The sequence below is a fragment of the Hemitrygon akajei genome, chromosome 6 (genome assembly GCF_048418815.1).
Source record: "Hemitrygon akajei chromosome 6, sHemAka1.3, whole genome shotgun sequence".
NCBI lineage: Eukaryota > Metazoa > Chordata > Chondrichthyes > Myliobatiformes > Dasyatidae > Hemitrygon > Hemitrygon akajei.
Window position 1 is genome coordinate 66,372,067 of NC_133129.1, and position 17,998 is coordinate 66,390,064.

Genomic DNA, 17,998 nt, shown 5'->3' on the forward strand with positions numbered 1-17,998 from the left:
TTACTGTACCTACATCACTGCTGGATCAAAGTGTTACAATCCTATCCAGCAATAGCGTGGGAGTTCCTTCACCATGTTGACTATAACCGATCAAGATAAATCCACTTGTGATGTGTAGTAAATGCTATGTTTGGCAGTAAACCCCCAATCTACAGGAATAAATAACAAATACTTGCAATAGCAAAATCCACCTACATATTACTCTTGATAACTTCTTAACAGGTTTATTACTGACTGATGAAGTAATTCTGTAGTCATATTAATCCTTAATAATTGCTCCACAAGAAAATACCTCTAGCAGCAAGCCACCAGGCCCACTCAAGCCCAGCCTATCATTCAGTATGATCGTAGCTGATCTATGACAACTTCAACTCTTCCTCTACACAGGTTCAAAATATATAACTTTATCCACCTTAAACATACCTAATGATTTGAACCCCACCACCCTCTGAGGCAGATAATTCCAGAGAGAATAAATATTTGTACGTCTGCTTGAAATTATTGTGGCTATTGTTCTAGGTTGAATTCTTTTGTTGCCATCAGCTGAGAAAAAAATACATTAAATATAACGCACACTAAAAAGATGTAATACACCCACAGAGCAACAAGAAGCCGAGCATATTTCTGTTAAAAACTGAAGTCAGTCCAGGAAGACAAAGATGACAAGTTGTTTTGAATCTTTATTAAGAAAGGTCGCATTTATATTTATTATGAAAAAAAATAGCTAGATGTAGCAGTTGGAGAAAAAAAAGACTATAAAACAAGTATAAATAAAATAAGTTAGGTCACATTTACTCAGATTGATATTCACTGTAAAGCTTTGTGTAGAAGTTCTAGATCTTTTCTTTGGATGGTATTAACCCTAGTGCAGCCATACTCTTCCATCTGTAGAGGTATGTACTTCTCCAGAAGTGGCAGGCCCTGCCCAGCAGGGCTACTGTAGAGGCGAGTCCACAGTGGGCGAGAGCCCCCTCTGTATCCAAAGAAGGCAATGCTCTCTGCAATATAAAAAAAGAATGTATTGTCACCCACCGGTACACAACTCTGAATGGACCTTTATAATCCAGAGAAATCCTTCAAATAAGAAAAACAGTCTTTCAATTGGTGTTCCTTTAACCTATTAAGCTTAGGTAAAGAAACCTGATATTTTTGTTCCTTGGAAAATTGGGCTTGATTCAGTGAAATTTTATTAACTGAGGCAAAGCAGGAATTGATTCATTTCTTAACATAAATTATGACTAAATCTTTTCAAGCATGGACAAGCTGGTGAAGTTAGTTCAGACCAGAAGCAATTGAATAGTTGCATTGGATTTGGGCACAAAAATTCTGTCCATGCATTCAGAAAACATGTCGCCAGGATACTGACTGCCTTTAGATACAATATTTAAGCTGAGAAAATCTGTAAGTTTCAAGAGCTAGCTATAAAAGTGCTAATTAAATGTTTGGAGCAAGCAACCAAAGGCAAATTTCTCACCTACTTTTAACAGTGAGCTGTTAAGGTGATGCACATCCTGTCATAACTTACCACAAAAAAGGAGCTTTACTTGTCAAATGTACATCAAAACATACAATGAAATGCACCGTTTGCGTCAGCAGCCAACAGAGTCCAAGGAGGTGCGGGGGTAAAGAGCCTGCAAGTGGTGCCGTGTTTCTGGCACCGACATAGCATGCCCACAACTTACTATCCCCAACCTGTACGTCTCTGCAATGTGGGAGGAAACTGGAACAGCCGGCGGACACCACAAAGTCACAGGGCGAACGTACAAACATCTTAAAGACAGTGGCAGGAGATCTCCGTGTACATCAACTAGATGTAGAATGAACACCCCAGAATGCAGTACCACGGCAGATCTAATGTGGTTGTAATGATTCTAGCACTCTAGACTGCAGTTTGTCAGCAAGTGTGAAAAGTGCACAAGGCACACATTTCAATTGATCTAAAACCTTTTCCAAAATCAAATTGCTACAGCACAAGTTGTTTTTATCTGATATTTAAATAATTGAAAGAGATTACTGGCGAAAGGTTGTTTTGATCAATGTGTCATACAAAGTATTAACATAAAACCCCTGGATATTATTGTTAAGATCACCTACCTGAATTACAATGGTTCCTTGCTCTCGGGTATTGACAGGTTCAGCATGGGATTTTAACTCCCACTGAACATTTTAATTGTATTTCATACAGTGCTTGTAATAAGCAGTCTACACACAATTTCCAACCATTAAATGCTCACTCAAAATTAACTGTCCTTCATCAAAACTTTTTGTATACTTTGATAGAAACCATTATTTTCAGTTGTGAAGCAATATTCAAAACAAAACCAGGAAAATTTGGAGCTCTATTTAATAAATTTGTTTTTGTAACAGATTTGAGCCTAATGTAGGACCATGTTCTCTGTAAATATTAAAGCTACTTAGACAGTGATACGTGGAATAGAGACAAGACACTGCAGATGGTGGAATCTGCAGCAACAAGCAATATGCTGGAAAAACATTATTCAGCAAGTCAGGCAGTATCTGTAGAAGGGAAATGTGCAAGTGTTAAGCCTCACCCTGGCAGTGGAATAATGTAAACTAGAGGGACAGCACCTTGTATTCCACCAGCTTTAACACTGAATTCCCAAGCTTCAGTGAAACTGTTGCCTCTGTTCCTTTTCTCTCTCCCCTTGATTGATTCAGTTCCACCACCACCCACTCCATCTGCCCATCAGCTTCTCCATCTGAATCCCCTCTCCCTCCAATTCCTATCTGCCCACCCCGCTTCCCTTCTTTAACTGCATGCTCCACTTCCCTTTCCTATCAGATTCTATCAATCTTCAGCCCTTTGTTACCTCAACCTTTCACTGCATAGACCTGTCATTATTTCCACTCTTCCTTCGTCACCTAGATCCACCTAGAGCTTGCCATCGCTTGCTCACCACTTTTCCTCATCTATTTATACTGGCCGTCTCCCCTCCATCTTTCAGTCCAGATGAAGGATCTCAGCCCAAAATGATGACAGTCTATTTCCCTCCACAGATACTACCTGACCCACTTAATTCCTCCAACATTTTGCTTGTTGCTAATGTACTAAGGAAGTTTGAACATAGTATATTCTTTCTATATTATTCATTCCTCTGTGGGAATGCTGAAAAAAAAAAGGCAATCAAATCAAGGTTGAATTGAAAGCTCCATCCCAGAAGCTTGGATACAAAATGGAGGCCAACAGTGACCATTGCAGTGCTGAGGGAGTGCTACACAGACAGAGGTGCCATAAATCAAGGGGCTTAAGAGGTCCTGTACATGTGGATGAATGCCCTGTGGCCGCTTTTGAGGCATGTTTCTCTCCATTGCCCTGGAAAATATTTATTCCTCAACTATTAGAAAAGATTATGGGACAGCACGGTCACGTTGTGGACAGCACAACACTTTATAGTACTCGTGACCTGGGTTCAATTCCCACCACTGCCTGCAAGGAGTTTGTACATTCTCCTCTGGCCATGTTGGTTTCCTCCAGGTGCTCCGGTTTCCTTCCGCAGTCCAAAGAGGTACCAGTTTGTAGTTTAATTAGTCATTGTGATAAGGCTTGGATTAAATCAGGGGATCACTGGGCGGTTTGGCTCGAAGGGCCGAAAGGGCCTATTCCACGCTCTATCTCAATAAATAAATAATAAATTATTTAGTTTTATAATCTTGAGTGATTTTTCTGTGTACAACCTGGCTGCACTGTTTCTTACTGTATACTGTAGTAGTGACTGCCTGTTAAACTTTGGTTGTCCCAAGATTATAAAGCTGCAGAATTGTTTAGTGTTAAGAGAATACTTTCAGCAAATTTTAGAAGAGGTTGTCCTCTCTGTTCAAGCACAAGCTATGACAGAATCTCATTCTGCCTGTCTAACTGTTATATTTCCAAACCCAATGACAGCATTACCACAGCAACTGCTGTGGTTCAAGGCAGAGGTTGTCATTAACTTCTCAAGTGCAGTTATGGACGGCTGAAAACACCAGCCTCCTCATGGCACATACAACTGAAAAATGAATCTAAATATACAGTATATCCTCTCATGAGCATACTGTAAACCGTTTGCAAAAGTGTTCGTTAGAATGAGGACACAAACCTTTTCTACGAAGTTTTGCAGCTTTTGCAGTGCCCAGTGAGACCAGCCTCTCAGAAATAACATCAATGTCCCCACTGATGGTATCTCTTGAACCCAATAAAACAATCGACCTAGAAAAGGAAACACACTTTACATTGCCAAATAGTGAGCACTGTAACACATGACTACCCAGAACATAATAAAAGGAAGTTATTTAACCTCTCTGCAAAGGGGCACATCATAGGACTTTGAAAGAACATCCAATTTTAATGTATTTCTACATCTAAATGATTGCAGCTAGGGACTAAGTTAAAATGCAGAACCAAAAAAGGTAATAACATATGGGATGTTACCTGAGACACATGCAAATTGGCACACAATTTATAAGAGCAGAGAGCTAAATGCATGGCTCAAAGATGGGTGTGGACAAAGTGGGTTTGAATTTGTGGGACACTGGCACCAGTACTGGGGAAGGAGGGAGCTGTTCTAATCCACCTGAACCATGCTGGGACAAAGCTCCTGATGAATAGCATAACTAGGGTTGTGGATAGAGCTTTAAACTAAATAGTACAGGGTAGGTTGAACAGCTTGGATAAAAAAATGGGAAGGAGGGTTCAGTAGAGGTTACAGAAGTCTCCAGAATTTAAAAAGAGAAACAAAAGGTTTAGAAAGGGTTAAGAAATTACTTCCAGGTAACAAGATGACAAAATTGAAAAGGTTGGCGAAAACAAGACTGAAGGTGTTATCACAAACATGAGAACATCTACAGATTTTGGAAATCCAAAGCAACATACACCAGTCATGAAGAAGGGTCTCAGCCCAAAATGTTGACTACTTACTTGTTTCCGTAAGTGCTGCCTGGCCTGCTTAGCTCCTCCAGCATTTTGTGTGTTTTGCTGAAGGTATATTTGAATGCACGCAGTGTATGTAATAAGGCAGATGATCTTACAGACAAGGTATTTGATATTATATACAGTGTTGGGAAGTGTAAGGTCATGCAGTTTGGTAGAAGAAATGAAAGGGTTGATTATATTCTGAATGGAGAGAAGATACCAAAATCTGAGGCACAGAGGGACTAGGGACTCTTTGTGCAGGATTCTCTAAAGGCTAACTTGCAGGTTGAGTCTGTGGTGAGGAAGACAAAATGCAATTTAGCATTCATTTCAAAATGACTAGAATATAATAGCAAGGATGTAATGCTGAGAATTTGAGGCCTCTCTTGGAGTACTATGAACAGTTTTGGGCCCCTTATCTTAGAAAGAATGTGCTGAAACTGGAGTGGTTTCAAAGGCGATTCGCAAAAATGATTCTAGGATTGAATGATTTGTCATATAAAGAGTGTTTGATGACTCTGGGCCTGTATTCACTAGAATTCAGAAGAATGAGGGGAAAAGGCCTTGATAGAGTGGATGCAGAGAGGATGGTGCGAAAACTTAAGACCAGAGGACACAGCCTCAGAATAGAGGGCATCTTTAAGAGATGAAGAGGGATTTCTTTAGCCAGAGAGTGGTGAATCTGTGGAATTATTTGCCACAGGCAGCTGTGGAGGCCAAGTCTTTATGTATATTTAAGGCCGAGGTTGACAGACTCTTGATTGGTCTGGACATGATGGGATATGGGGGGGTGGGGGGCAAGGAGGCAATAGATTGGGGCTGAGAGGAAAAATTGGGTAGGCCATGATGAAATGGTGGAACAGGGTCTGTGGGTCAAATGGCCTAATTCTGCTCCTATATTTTATGGTCTTATTATCTTGTAGCGCAGTTAGAAATTGGCAGGCATGGCATTGTGGGCATCACATGGATGAAAGAACACAGCCGAAAGCTTATCATCCAAGGATACACAACATATTGAAAAGGCAGGCAGATGGGGGTGGGGGGGGAGAGGCATAGTTATGATTTTTTTAAAAATCTAATCCTTAGAAATCATCCAAGGATACACAACATATTGAAAAGGCAGGCAGATGGGGGTGGGGGGGGAGAGGCATAGTTATGATTTTTTTAAAAATCTAATCCTTAGAAAGATGTGACATAGGATCAGAAGAATTCTCTGGGTAGAATTAAGGAACTGCAACTGTAAGAAGTCCATGATGAGAATTTATATTTAGGCCTCTGAACAGAATGTGGGGTACAAATTACAATGGGAGATAGAAAAGGTATGTAAAAATAGTATATTATGATGGTCATAGGAGATTTTAATATGCAGGTAGATAGGGGAAAATCAGCTTGGTACTGGATTCCAGGAGAAGAAATTTATAGAATGCCTATGAGTGAAATACGGGAGGGCAGGGGAAGAGGGTGGTGTTGTGTGTGTGTCTGACTGATGGGCAGATGGAGGTAGAGATAAAGAAAGTGGTAGGTGGAGACTGAAGAGGCTGCAGGTGTTGGAATCTGATCAGTGGAACCAGATCTGGATGGACAGATAGAAGGGGATGGGAAGCGCAGTAGGTTAAGTGTGGGGGTGATAGGCAGATGGAACCACGTAGAGGGGAATTAAACAGGACGATGTGGGAGAGCTGGGTGTCTGGGGAAGAAGGGGAGATGTGAAAGAACCAATGAATCAGGAGAATAAGATTTACCCCTGCTGATGGTCATACCAGACTGAGGTTCAGGATGGTGACTTACAAAATGCACCATGGACAATTGGAATAGGCAGTGATTTCGGGCATTGTGAGATGCCCAAATTAAAACAAACAGCTATGTTCTCATTGTCTTACCTTTGTGAAATCCCAGTCTCCAGATAATGGGCCATCACTGTGTCAGCTTTGGAGAAAGATACACTTTTGGTCACCGTTCCATTGCAGGCATCGGCCGTAACCATGAAAAATCTCTCTGAGAATGGGAACTTGGTGCCATTCACCTACAAGCAAAGCATTTCATTTATTGGAACTCACTGAAGTAGTAACGTGTGCGGTAGATACAGGAGAATTGGTACATGTACTTGACAGAGATTTCTAGAAGCACTGGATAAGCTTCCACAAATTTCCATAGCAAAGATGATTGCAGAAAAACAGTTCACACTGTAAAAGATAACATTATCGTGATACAAGATTGACTGCCTAACATGAAATAGAGGAGCCAAAAATAGATCTTTTTCTGTGCCACAGAAAACTGGGCCCAGGATGATGAGTCAGATGAAGGCACTGAAAGTATGGTTGCTAATTTGCTGGTGACACAAAAACAGGCAGAAGGGCAAACTGTTGGAATGGACATAAGGAAATCACTAAAGTGATTGAGATAAAGCTGAATGAGTGGGCAAAGATTTAGCAAATGGAGTGTAATGTGAAGAAACATAAATTGTCTACCTTAGCATGCAAAATAAAAAAAAGGTCATGAAAATGATAAAAGTTCCAATCTACAGAGAGTTCTGGGTGTCCTGGTGCATGATTTGCAACAGATTAAACACTGGTACAACAAGTGATTAGGAAAGTTAATAAAATGTTATTCTTTATTGTGTGGGAAATTGAATAGTAAAGTAGGGACCTTTTACCTCAATTACATAGCACTTTAATGAGGCCACTTTTGGAGTACTATATTAATTCTCATATTTGAAGAAAAATATTTCTGCATTTGTATGTCATAAATAGTCCTAGACCAAGGCTTGGAATAGTCATTTAAGAGAAAAAGTTGGACAGGCTAGAATGGTATCTAAAATTTAGAAGAGTGAAAGGGAACATGATTGAAATACGAGATCATAAGTGGTCTCAACTTGTGAATGTGGAGAAAATGTTTCTTCTTAAGGTGGAATCTGAAAGCAGAAGTTACTGTTTTCTAAGAAGGGTTGAGCATTTAGAACAGAAGAAGTGAATCATTTTCTCCCAGAGAGTTAGAATTTGTTAGAACTCTCTTCCTCAAAGGTGACTGAAGCAATGTCTTTGAAAATTTTGAAAGCAGAATACATGGTCATAGAAAAGTACAGCATAGAAACAGCCCTTTGGCCCATCTAGTCCATGCTGAACTATTTACACTGCCTAGTCCCATCAACCTGCACCCAGCCCATTGCCCTCCATATCTCAGCCATCAATTTTGAAATTGACCTTGCGTGCACCACTTGTGCTGGCAGCTCATTTCACAGTATCATGACCCCCTGACAGAAGAAGTTTCCCTCATGTTCCCCTTAAAATTTTCACCATTCAGCTTTAACCCATGACCTCTAGTTCTAGTCCTACCCAACCTCAGCGGAAAAAGCCTGCTGGCATTTGCCCTGTCCATACCACTCATAACTTTGTATCCACTTCTCAAATCTCCTCTCAGTCTTCTGTGTTCCAAGGAATAAAGTCCTAACCTATTCAATATTTCCTTATAAACTCAGGTCCTCCAGTCCCAGCAACATCCTTAAAAATTTTCTCTGTACTCTTTCAACCTTATTTACATCGTTAATGTAAGTGACCAAAATTGCACACAATACTCCAAATCAGGCCTCACCAATTTCTTATACACTTCAACATATCATCCCATCTACTCTACTCAATACTTTGATTTGCTTTCTTTACGACCCTATCTACCTGTGATGCCACTTTCAATTAATTTTCAATTAATTATGGACCCATATTCCCCATCCCTTTGCCCTACCACGCTCCTACCGTTGACTCCGTGTCCTACCGTTCACTGTGTAGGATCTACCCTGGCTGGCCCTACCAAAGTGCAACACCTCACACTTTTCTGCATTAAGTTCCATCTGCCATTTTCAGCCCATTTTTCCAGCTGACGCAAGTCATGATAGCTTTCCTCACTGTCCACTGCACCTCCAATCTTGGTGTCATCCGCAAATTTGCCAATCCAGTTAACCACATTATCATGCATATCTTGATGTAGATGACAAACAACAGTGGACCCAGCTCCGATCCCTGCAACACTAACTAGTCACAGCCATCCAGTTAGAGAGGCAACCATCTACTACCATTCTCTGGCTTCTCCCACAAAGCCCATGTCCAATCCAGTTTCCTACCTCATCTTGAATTCCAAGCAACTGAACCTCCCATATGGGACCTCGTCACATGCCTTGCTAAAGTCTATGTAGACAACATCCACTGCCTTACCTTCATCCACCTTCTTCATAACTTCCCTGAAAAACGCCAAGATTGGTTAGACATAACTTACCACATACAAAGCCATGCTGACTATCCCTAATATCTATCCAAATTCTCATGTATCTGATCCCTGAGAATACCTTCCAAAAACTTTTCCATTACTGATGCAAGGCTCACCAGCCTAAAATTTCCTGGTACATTCTTAGAGCCTTTCTTAAATAGTGGAACAAAAATAGCTATCCTCCAAACCTCTGGTATCTCACCTGTTTTAAATATCTCTGCTAAGGGCCCCGTAATTTCTGTGCTTGCCTCCCACAGGGTCTGAGGGACACCTAGTCAGACCCTGGGAATTTATCCACTTTAATTTGCCTCAAAACACCACACTCCTCCTCCTCCTCTGTAATCTGTATAGGGTCGATGACCTCACTGCTGCCTCACTTCTGCAGACTCTGCGCCTGCCTCCCAAGTAAATACAGATGCAAAGATCAATTAAGATCTCCCCCATCTGTTTTGGCTCCACACATAGATAACCATTCTGATCTTCCAGAGGCCAAACCTTTTGCTCTTAACATATCTGTAGAATTCCTTAGGATTCTCCTTCACCTTGTTTGCTAGGTCAACCTCATTCTTCTTCTAGCCTTCCCGGTTTCTTCCTTAACTGTTCTCTTGCATTTCTTATACTCCATAAGTACCTCGTTTTTTCACACCTGCCTATACATGCTATGTACCCTTTTTTGTCCCTTAACCAGGACCAATATCTCTTGAAAACCAACATTCCCTGAAGCTGTTATCTTTTCCTTTTATTCTGACAGGCACATACAAGCCTTGCACTCTTAAAATTTCACTTTTGAAGGGCTCCCACTTACCAAGTACACCTTTGCCAGAAGACAGCCTGTCCCAATCCACACTTGCCAGATCTTCTCTGATACCATCAAAATTGGCCTTTCTCCAGTAATGAATCACAACCCACGGACCAGACCTATCACTTTGCACATTTACTTTGAAACTAATGGCATTATGATCACTGGATGCAAAATGTTCTCCTTCTGCTTCCTGCAGTTTTATTCCCCAATAGGAGGATCAAGTATTGCACACTCTCGCATTAGGACTTCTATATACTGATAAAGGAGACTTTCCTGAACACATTTGACAAACTCTATCCCATCTAGTCCTTTTACAACGTGGGAGTTCCAGTCAATACGTGGAAAGTTAAAAATCACCTACAATAACAACCTCATGTTTCTTGCAACAGACTATGATCTCTCTACAGACTTCTTCTTCTAAATCCCTCGGACCGTTGGGTGGTCTATGATATAGCCCATTAACATGGCCGTCCCTTTTCTATTCCTCAGTTCCATCCATAACGCCTCACTAGGGAAGTTCTGCATTGTCCTGACTAAGTACAGTTGTGACTTTTTCCCTGACTAGTAACACCACCCCTCCCCCACTTAATCCCTCCCACTCTGTCATATTTATAACAACAGAACCCCAGAATATTGAACTGCCAGTTCTGCCTCTCCTGCAAACGAGTCTCACTATTGGCTACAATATCACAATTCCAAGTGTTGATCCATGCCCTGAGTTCATCTGCCTTTCCTACGATACTTCTTTCATTGAAATACAGCAGCCCTGGACATTAGCCACACCATGCTCAATCTTTTGATTCCTGACTTAGTCTAAGGTCTTAACAACATGTCTCCACCACCTCTCCACTATCTGTTCTAGCACTTTGATTCCCATCCCCCTGCAGCTCTAGTTTAAGCCCCTCCGTGCAGCACTAGCAAATCCTCTAGGTAGGTTATTAGTCCCCTTTCAGTTCAGGTGCAAACCGTCTCTTCTGTACAGGTCACACCTTCCCTGGAAGAGAGTCCAATGATCCAACAGTCGGATGCCTTCCTACTACACCAACTCCTTAGCCATGTGTTAAACTGTATAATCTTCCTATTTCTGGCCTCACTAGCACATGGTACGGTAGCAATGCTGAGATCACAGCCCTGGAGGTCCTCACCTTTAACTTAGCACCAAACTCCCCAAATCCACTTTGCAGAACCTCTCTAAATGTCCTATCACCCCCTCAGCCTCCCGAATGATCCAGAGTTCATGCAACTCCTTAATACAGAGTGTTAGAAGCAGCAGGTTGGTGCAGGTGCAGTCATCAGGGACACTTCATCAGTCTTCCCACATCCTGCAAGAGGAGCATTCAACTATAATATAACTAAATATAAAGAAGTAAAAAAAAAGGTGAAAAAAAATCTAGCTAGAGCTATTTTGCCTTCTCTCACAAACCTCAAACAACCACTCTTAACACTGTCCACTCTAACAAAGGCCAACACAAACGCTGACACCAGGGAAGCAAGGTTACAATGCATGGAGAGGACTGCAGAGCTGAGATTGCAAACAGATTGGCTGTGACCATAAGAAATGGTGAAACAGTCTGAAAGAACGGAGTTCAGTACTCCTGCTAAGATATTTGTAAAGCCATAAATGTTCACCACGACTGGTAGATATTAAAGATCAAGAGAGTGAGCGTCTACTTTCCTGTAAAATCCTTCCTGGTTCTTAAACAGGTTTATGGCACCATTCTCCTTTTGCCTCGAGTGTACACCCATCCATTAGCTACAATATCTCGCTAAGTGACCCTAGACCATAACCGAGAGCACCACTGATTAGTATTTCAGCCGTCACTGCTTTTTCCATCTTCATTGTGACATGGTGCCGGTACTTAATGGAGAGGGATTCCTTGTAATTACACTCTCCTCCCGTGAATATAAACGTTAGCATTAAATCTCTTCTCAACTTCTACTCCTCTGGCTGTCTATACATGACTTCAGTTGTTGGTGTAAAAGTAATAAACAGGTAATCTTATTCTATTTCTATGTCATTGACAACAATGGTTTTCCATCTTGTATTGGATTACATTGCAAGAACATTAATAAAATAACTAGATAGTAAAATAATAAATTAATAAAATACGATAGCACAGTAGTGTATCAGGTAACACATTGCTTTAGTGTGCCAGCTGTAAGATCAGGGTTCAATTCCCACCACACTCTGTAGGGAGATGTTCTCCCCGTGACCAAGCTGGTTTCCTCCCACATTCCAACGATGTATTGAGTTGTAGGCATGTTACAAAGGTGGCGGAAACGGGGCGAAACTTGCAAGCTGCTCAGCACAATCCTTGCCATTTGATTTGATTTAATGGCCATTAGAGAATGCAGGCATTGTAGAGACCAATTTAACACAGGCACAACTCGCCAGAACACAAATTGCTTACAAATCCACCATCTCACTCCAGTGCAACCAAAAATGAATGTTGAAAAAGAATCCCTTGTTTAAGAGTTAGATGAACAAGTGGAAATGTCAAAAATAGAACTATACTCACAATGGCCACTTTATCAGATGCACACATACACCTATTCAGAATGAAAATGTCTAGTTAGCTATTCAATGCATAAAAGCATGCAGGTATAGTCGAGAGGTTCAGTTGTTCAGCCCAAATATCAGAATGGGGAAGAAATATGATCTAAGTGACTCTGATTGTGTCAGAAGACTGTTGGTGTCAAAAACTGCTTATCTCTTGAGATTCTCACGCATTACAGACTCTAGAGTTTACAGGGCAATAAACGGAAGACATCCAGTGAGTGGTAGTTCTGTGGGAAAAAATACCTTGTTAAAGAGAGAGATCTCTGGAGTATGACCGGACTGGTTTCAAGTCGACAGTAAGGTGACAGCTACTCAAATTCTGTACAACAGTGCTGTACAGAAGAGCATCTCTGGATGGACAATATGTTGAACCTTGAAGAGGATGGGCTACAGTAGTAGAAGGGCATGAAATATAATCAGTGTCCACTTTATTAGGCACAGGAGGTGCCTAACAAAATGCCCACTGAGCGCACATCCCACATTAACAATATTATACCAACATGACCTTCGCATTTCCTTTTATAGTCAAGAAGCCACCATATTTCTTTATGACTTAGAAGTAAGCCATTCACCCCATTGATTTCCTCTCTAATCCATTCTCCCTACAATCTCTTTCCACCACTCACCTACACACTCCACTCAACTTACAGTACCAACCAGTCTTCAGGATATGGGGAAAAATAGATCAGCTGAAAGAAACCCATTTGATCACAGCGAGAGCATGCAAACTCCACACAAACAATATCAGGGATCAGAAATGAACCAAGGTCTCTTGGGTTATGAGGTAGCAGCTCTACTAACTATACCTCAGAGCTGGACAAGAGGCACATCATCTGACAGCACACTCACTTATCTTTCTGTTACTCCATGCTGTACTAAACAAAGAGACCTGGGCCAATTTCCACTCCGATAATGCCAAGACAGGACTTCAAAGGAAGCAATCAAAGCATGTGTGTGCCTGTAGTTTTTTCCACATGTTTTAGGGTTACCCTTAATCTTGGGCCTTGTCATAAGATTTTAAAATTCCCAAATGCTCCCTGAAACAGATCAAATACCTTGAAGATTACTTACAGAAATGAAAGGCTTGACGTGGCCTTGTTGGATTCCAGTTTTCCCAAGAGATTGGATCTGTACAAGGAGGTAGGTTTGATGTGGATCACTTGTAAATGTCAGCTGCAAAACAAACAAGTAATACAGTGAGTTCTAATCTGAAAATAATTCAGTGGCTAATCTGATTTATACTTGCTAATGTCCTTCAGATAGCACACAGAGACATCAAGGGAGACCAGAGAATGCAGATGTTGGAATCTAGAGCAACAATCTGCTGAAGGAACTCAGCGTGTCAAGCAATATCTGTGGGAAGAAAGGAACTGTCAACATTTTGCTCAACAAATCTTAAATCTTCATGCAGGATTTTGACTTGAAAAAGCAAAAATGCTTTTTCTACCAGATGCTGCTCAACTTGCTGAGCCATGCAGACTGAGAATTTAAGAACTTGGCTGAACGTAACAATAACATGAGGCTATTCAGCCCCTCAAGTCTATCCCACCATTCCATTAAACCGTGATCTATTTCTTAAAAAATCGAACAATCTTACCCAAAATGTTCCCAGCCTCCACAGGTTTTTGACAAAAATCCCCTCATCCCCTTTTCTATGAAGAAATGTCAGTCATAGAATCATGCAGCAAAGAAACACAAAGACAATGCTGACCATCATGAGTCTGGTTACATTAATCCTACATTAATCTCATTTTTTCCCCCCCACAGATTCTATCATTCACCAATACTTCAGGGGTAATTTACAGTAGCTAATTAACTTTCCAAGTACACCAGAACACTGAAGGTTCAAACTTACAAGTAAATTTAATATCAAAGTACATACATATCACCATATACAACCCTGAGATTCATTTTCTTGTAGGCGTACTCAATAAATCCAATAACCATAAAAGAATCAATGAAAGACCCCACCAACAGGGCAGACAACCAATGTACAACAAACTACAAATACAAAAAAGGTCAAAGGAAATAATAATAACAATAATAATTAATAAATAAGCAATATATAGAGAACATGAGATGAAGAGACCTTGAAAGTGAATCCATAGGTTGTGGGAGCAGTTCAGAGATGGAGCAGGTGAAGTTGAGTGAAGTTATCCCTTTTGGTTCAAGACCCTGATGGTTCAGGGGTAATATCTGTTCCTAAACCCGGTGGTGTGAATCCTGAGGCTCCTGTACCTTCTTCCAGATTTCAGCAGTGAGAAGAGAGCTTGACTAGGTGGTGATGATGGATGTTGCTTTCCCACTACAGTGCTCTGTGTAGATGCGCTCAGTGGTGGGAGGGCTTTACCATGATGGGCTGGGCTGCATCCACTACTATTTGTAGGATTTTTCCATTCAAAGGCATTGGTGTTTCCATTCCAGGCTGTGGTGCAGCCAGTCAAAAACTCTCCACCACACATTTATATGGAAGTTTTAGATGTCATATGAAATTTTCCTAAACTCTTAAGCAGAGGAAACACAAGGTACACTGTAGATGTTGTTGTCAAATCAACACGTACAAACAAGCTGGATGAACTCAGCAGGTCAGGCAGAATCCATTGAAATGAGCAGTCAATGTTTTGGGCCGAGAAAGAAGGGTCTCGGCCCGAAACGTTGACTGCTCATTTCAACAGATGCTGCCCGACCTGCTGAATTCATCCAGCTTGTTTGTAAGGAAGTAGAGGCACTGCTGTGCTTTTTTCCTAATTGCACTTGTATACTGGGCCCTCTGAAATTATAACGATTTAACATTGCTCACCCTCTCCAGCTCTGATCCCCCGATGAAGACTGGCTCATGGACCTCCAGTTTCTTCCTCCTGACATCAATAATGAGCTCCTTAGTCTTGCTGACATTAAGAGGTGGTTGTTGTAGCACCAGTCAGCCAGATCTCCTATATGCTGATTCTTCACCACCTTTGATTTGGCCTATGACAGTGAAGTCATCAACAAACTCAAGTATGGCATTGTAGCTGTGCTTAGCACACAGACTTGCCAATAAAGCGAGTAGAGCAGGGGGCTAAGCACACAGCTTTGTGATTCACCTGAACTGATGGAGATTGTGAAGGAGATGTTGTTGCCAATCCGAACCGACTGGGATCTGCAAGTGAGGAAATCGAGGATCTAATTGTACAAAGAGGTACTGAGGCCAAGGTCTTAAAGCTTATTGATTAGTTTTGAGGGAATGATGGCATTGGATGCCAAACTGTAGTCGAATAAGAGCATCCTGATGTATGCATCTTTGCTGTCCAGATGCTCCAGGGTTGTGTGAAAAGCCAACAAGATTGCTTCTGCTATGGACCTGTTGCTCCATTAGGCAAATTGGAGTGGATCCAAGTCACTTTTCAGGTAGGAGTTGACATGTTTCATCACCAACCTTTCAAAACACTTCTTCACAGTGGATGCTAGTGCTACAGGATGGTAGTCATTGAGGCAGGTTACCGCGTTTCTTCTTAAGCACCAGTATAATTGAAGCCTGCCTGAAGCGAGCCAAAGCAGGAGGTTAAGCATATCAGTCAACACTCCAGCCAGCTGGTCAGCACAGGTCTTAGCCCTGTCTGGGCTGGATGCTTTCCATGGGCTCACCTTCCTGAAGTGAAATCATAGGATCATCAGGGGCTGTGGGACTTTGTGATGGGTTCCTCCATGTTTTATGCTTAAAGGTTATACCCCTTATTCTAGACTTGCCCTCCAAATGAAACAGTTGTTCCTTTTCCCCCATCCTCTCAATTTAATCATCTAAAACATCACAATTAGTTAAGCCCTCAATCTTCTCACCTTAGGGGAATATAGTCCAGGTCCACACAGAATAGTAAGCTAGTATCCAAGACAAAGTGTCATTCATTCATTCCCCGAATACACACTTGATAACCTCCAAAGCCAAACTTTTCTTCCCAGTATCTGTGTCAGCCATAAAGAGGTCTACCTAATGCTTTGTAAAATTGAAACTAAGGCCTCCCCCCACCCCCACCCCCCCCCCCCCCACAGCAGAGAAAACCACGTCAAAGTCAACAATTCCTAATCTCTACAGCCAAACACAATGCTCCATCCCCTCAGATCAGCCTTTGACTAGGCTGGCGTGAGGAGAGTGTAATCTTTCCAACAACAGATGGCCATTACAGCAAAGACCAAGTCTTCAGCTGTCAGGAGCTTCAGAACCTCCTGAGGATGGGATAAAGTTATGGTTTAATTTAAGCTGCAGGATAACAGACATTCCCAAAACTTGGGTCTGTAGCAGAAATGCAATTGTTCCTACTGTAGCTGAGAATGTCAGTGCACCACAATATAGAGAGATGAACATGCCTACACCACTAGTTCCAGACCCTTCCCACTCCTGGTCCAAAATCAGCAGGGACCCTTCCAAACTCATGACCTTAAGCAGGCTTGCATGGATCTCTCCCCAGTATCCTGCCCCGTGGTGGTGAGCAGTTTTTCCTTACACCTGGATGCTGTGCTTGTGTATCCCTACCCACCAGCAGCCCCCATCTCTCCACAGATCCCTGCTGACTCCCATCACTCCAAGCCTGCAAGAGCAAATGCCAGGTACTATGCATGAGCCAAGTGTGACTGAACGACCTGGAGAGCCTCAGGACCAGCTCAAGCAATCAGAAAGTAGGTCAGAATAACATCACAGGTTGGAGTGGTGACATCAACTATAACAAATCAGGCACCTACTCAGTTGCGGATCCAGACCATCATATGATAGGGAGAATCACCGTTTACAATGCAAGTCACGTCTGTAACAATCCACATTAGGAGCATCAACCTGTAACAGTTAATATGCTGTAGATGCCTTACTGTGAGTGGGTGACAATAGCTTCCAAATAGAACAAGGGGAAATGTAGGATGACCTCAAAGTAGGCAAGGTGGAGTACACCTGCCAATCTCATCCCTCCTCCCTAAACTCTTCAAGTTCTCATCAAGAACAGGGTGGCAAATACCAGTCGCCTTTTCAAACATTGCAAGGACCAGCACAGCCAAGCCCGTTTGATGAATCAAGACAGGCCAATGTCAGGCAAGCAGCAGACTTCCCCTGCCTTCATTCAATGACACACAGGTCAGGTGTAATTCCATCACTGTGGCACCAGGTGACACCAGCCGTCACCATACAGTTCAACCATTCGGACTTCAAACCACAGCACATTAGGCACACAAGGTAAAATAAGACACAAGGGAAAACTAAATTGCATTTCTACAGTTGACTTTGTGAGCCACTTTGCTGTTTCCAACCGCAGCCACATAACGTGCTGAGGCACTGCATGGCAGCCCAATCAAATAGACTGTAATACAGGCTACACAGTCGCTAATACGCTGTCCTTCAATTGAGAGAGCGGACGAAATTGCTTAAAAGAGCAAAAGCTCTGCAGGTGCTGAAAATCTGGAATAAAAACCTACCCAGCAGGTCAGGCAGCATCTGTGGAGAGAGAGATACACA

General features: G+C 41.9%; 1 protein-coding gene across 1 annotated transcript in view; it reads right to left on the minus strand.

The window, feature by feature from the left end:
* Positions 1-662: 662 nt before the first annotated feature.
* cemip2 (cell migration inducing hyaluronidase 2) overlaps positions 663-17,998 on the minus strand; it is a 100,797-nt gene continuing 83,461 nt past the window's right edge. The window contains exons 21-24 of the mRNA XM_073048544.1: positions 13,597-13,698; positions 6,790-6,932; positions 4,098-4,207; positions 663-998 (exon numbers count right to left, since the gene is read on the minus strand). Coding sequence (XP_072904645.1) covers positions 808-998; positions 4,098-4,207; positions 6,790-6,932; positions 13,597-13,698 — 546 coding nt within the window. The 3' untranslated portion in view covers positions 663-807. The remainder of the gene's footprint in view (positions 999-4,097; positions 4,208-6,789; positions 6,933-13,596; positions 13,699-17,998) is intronic.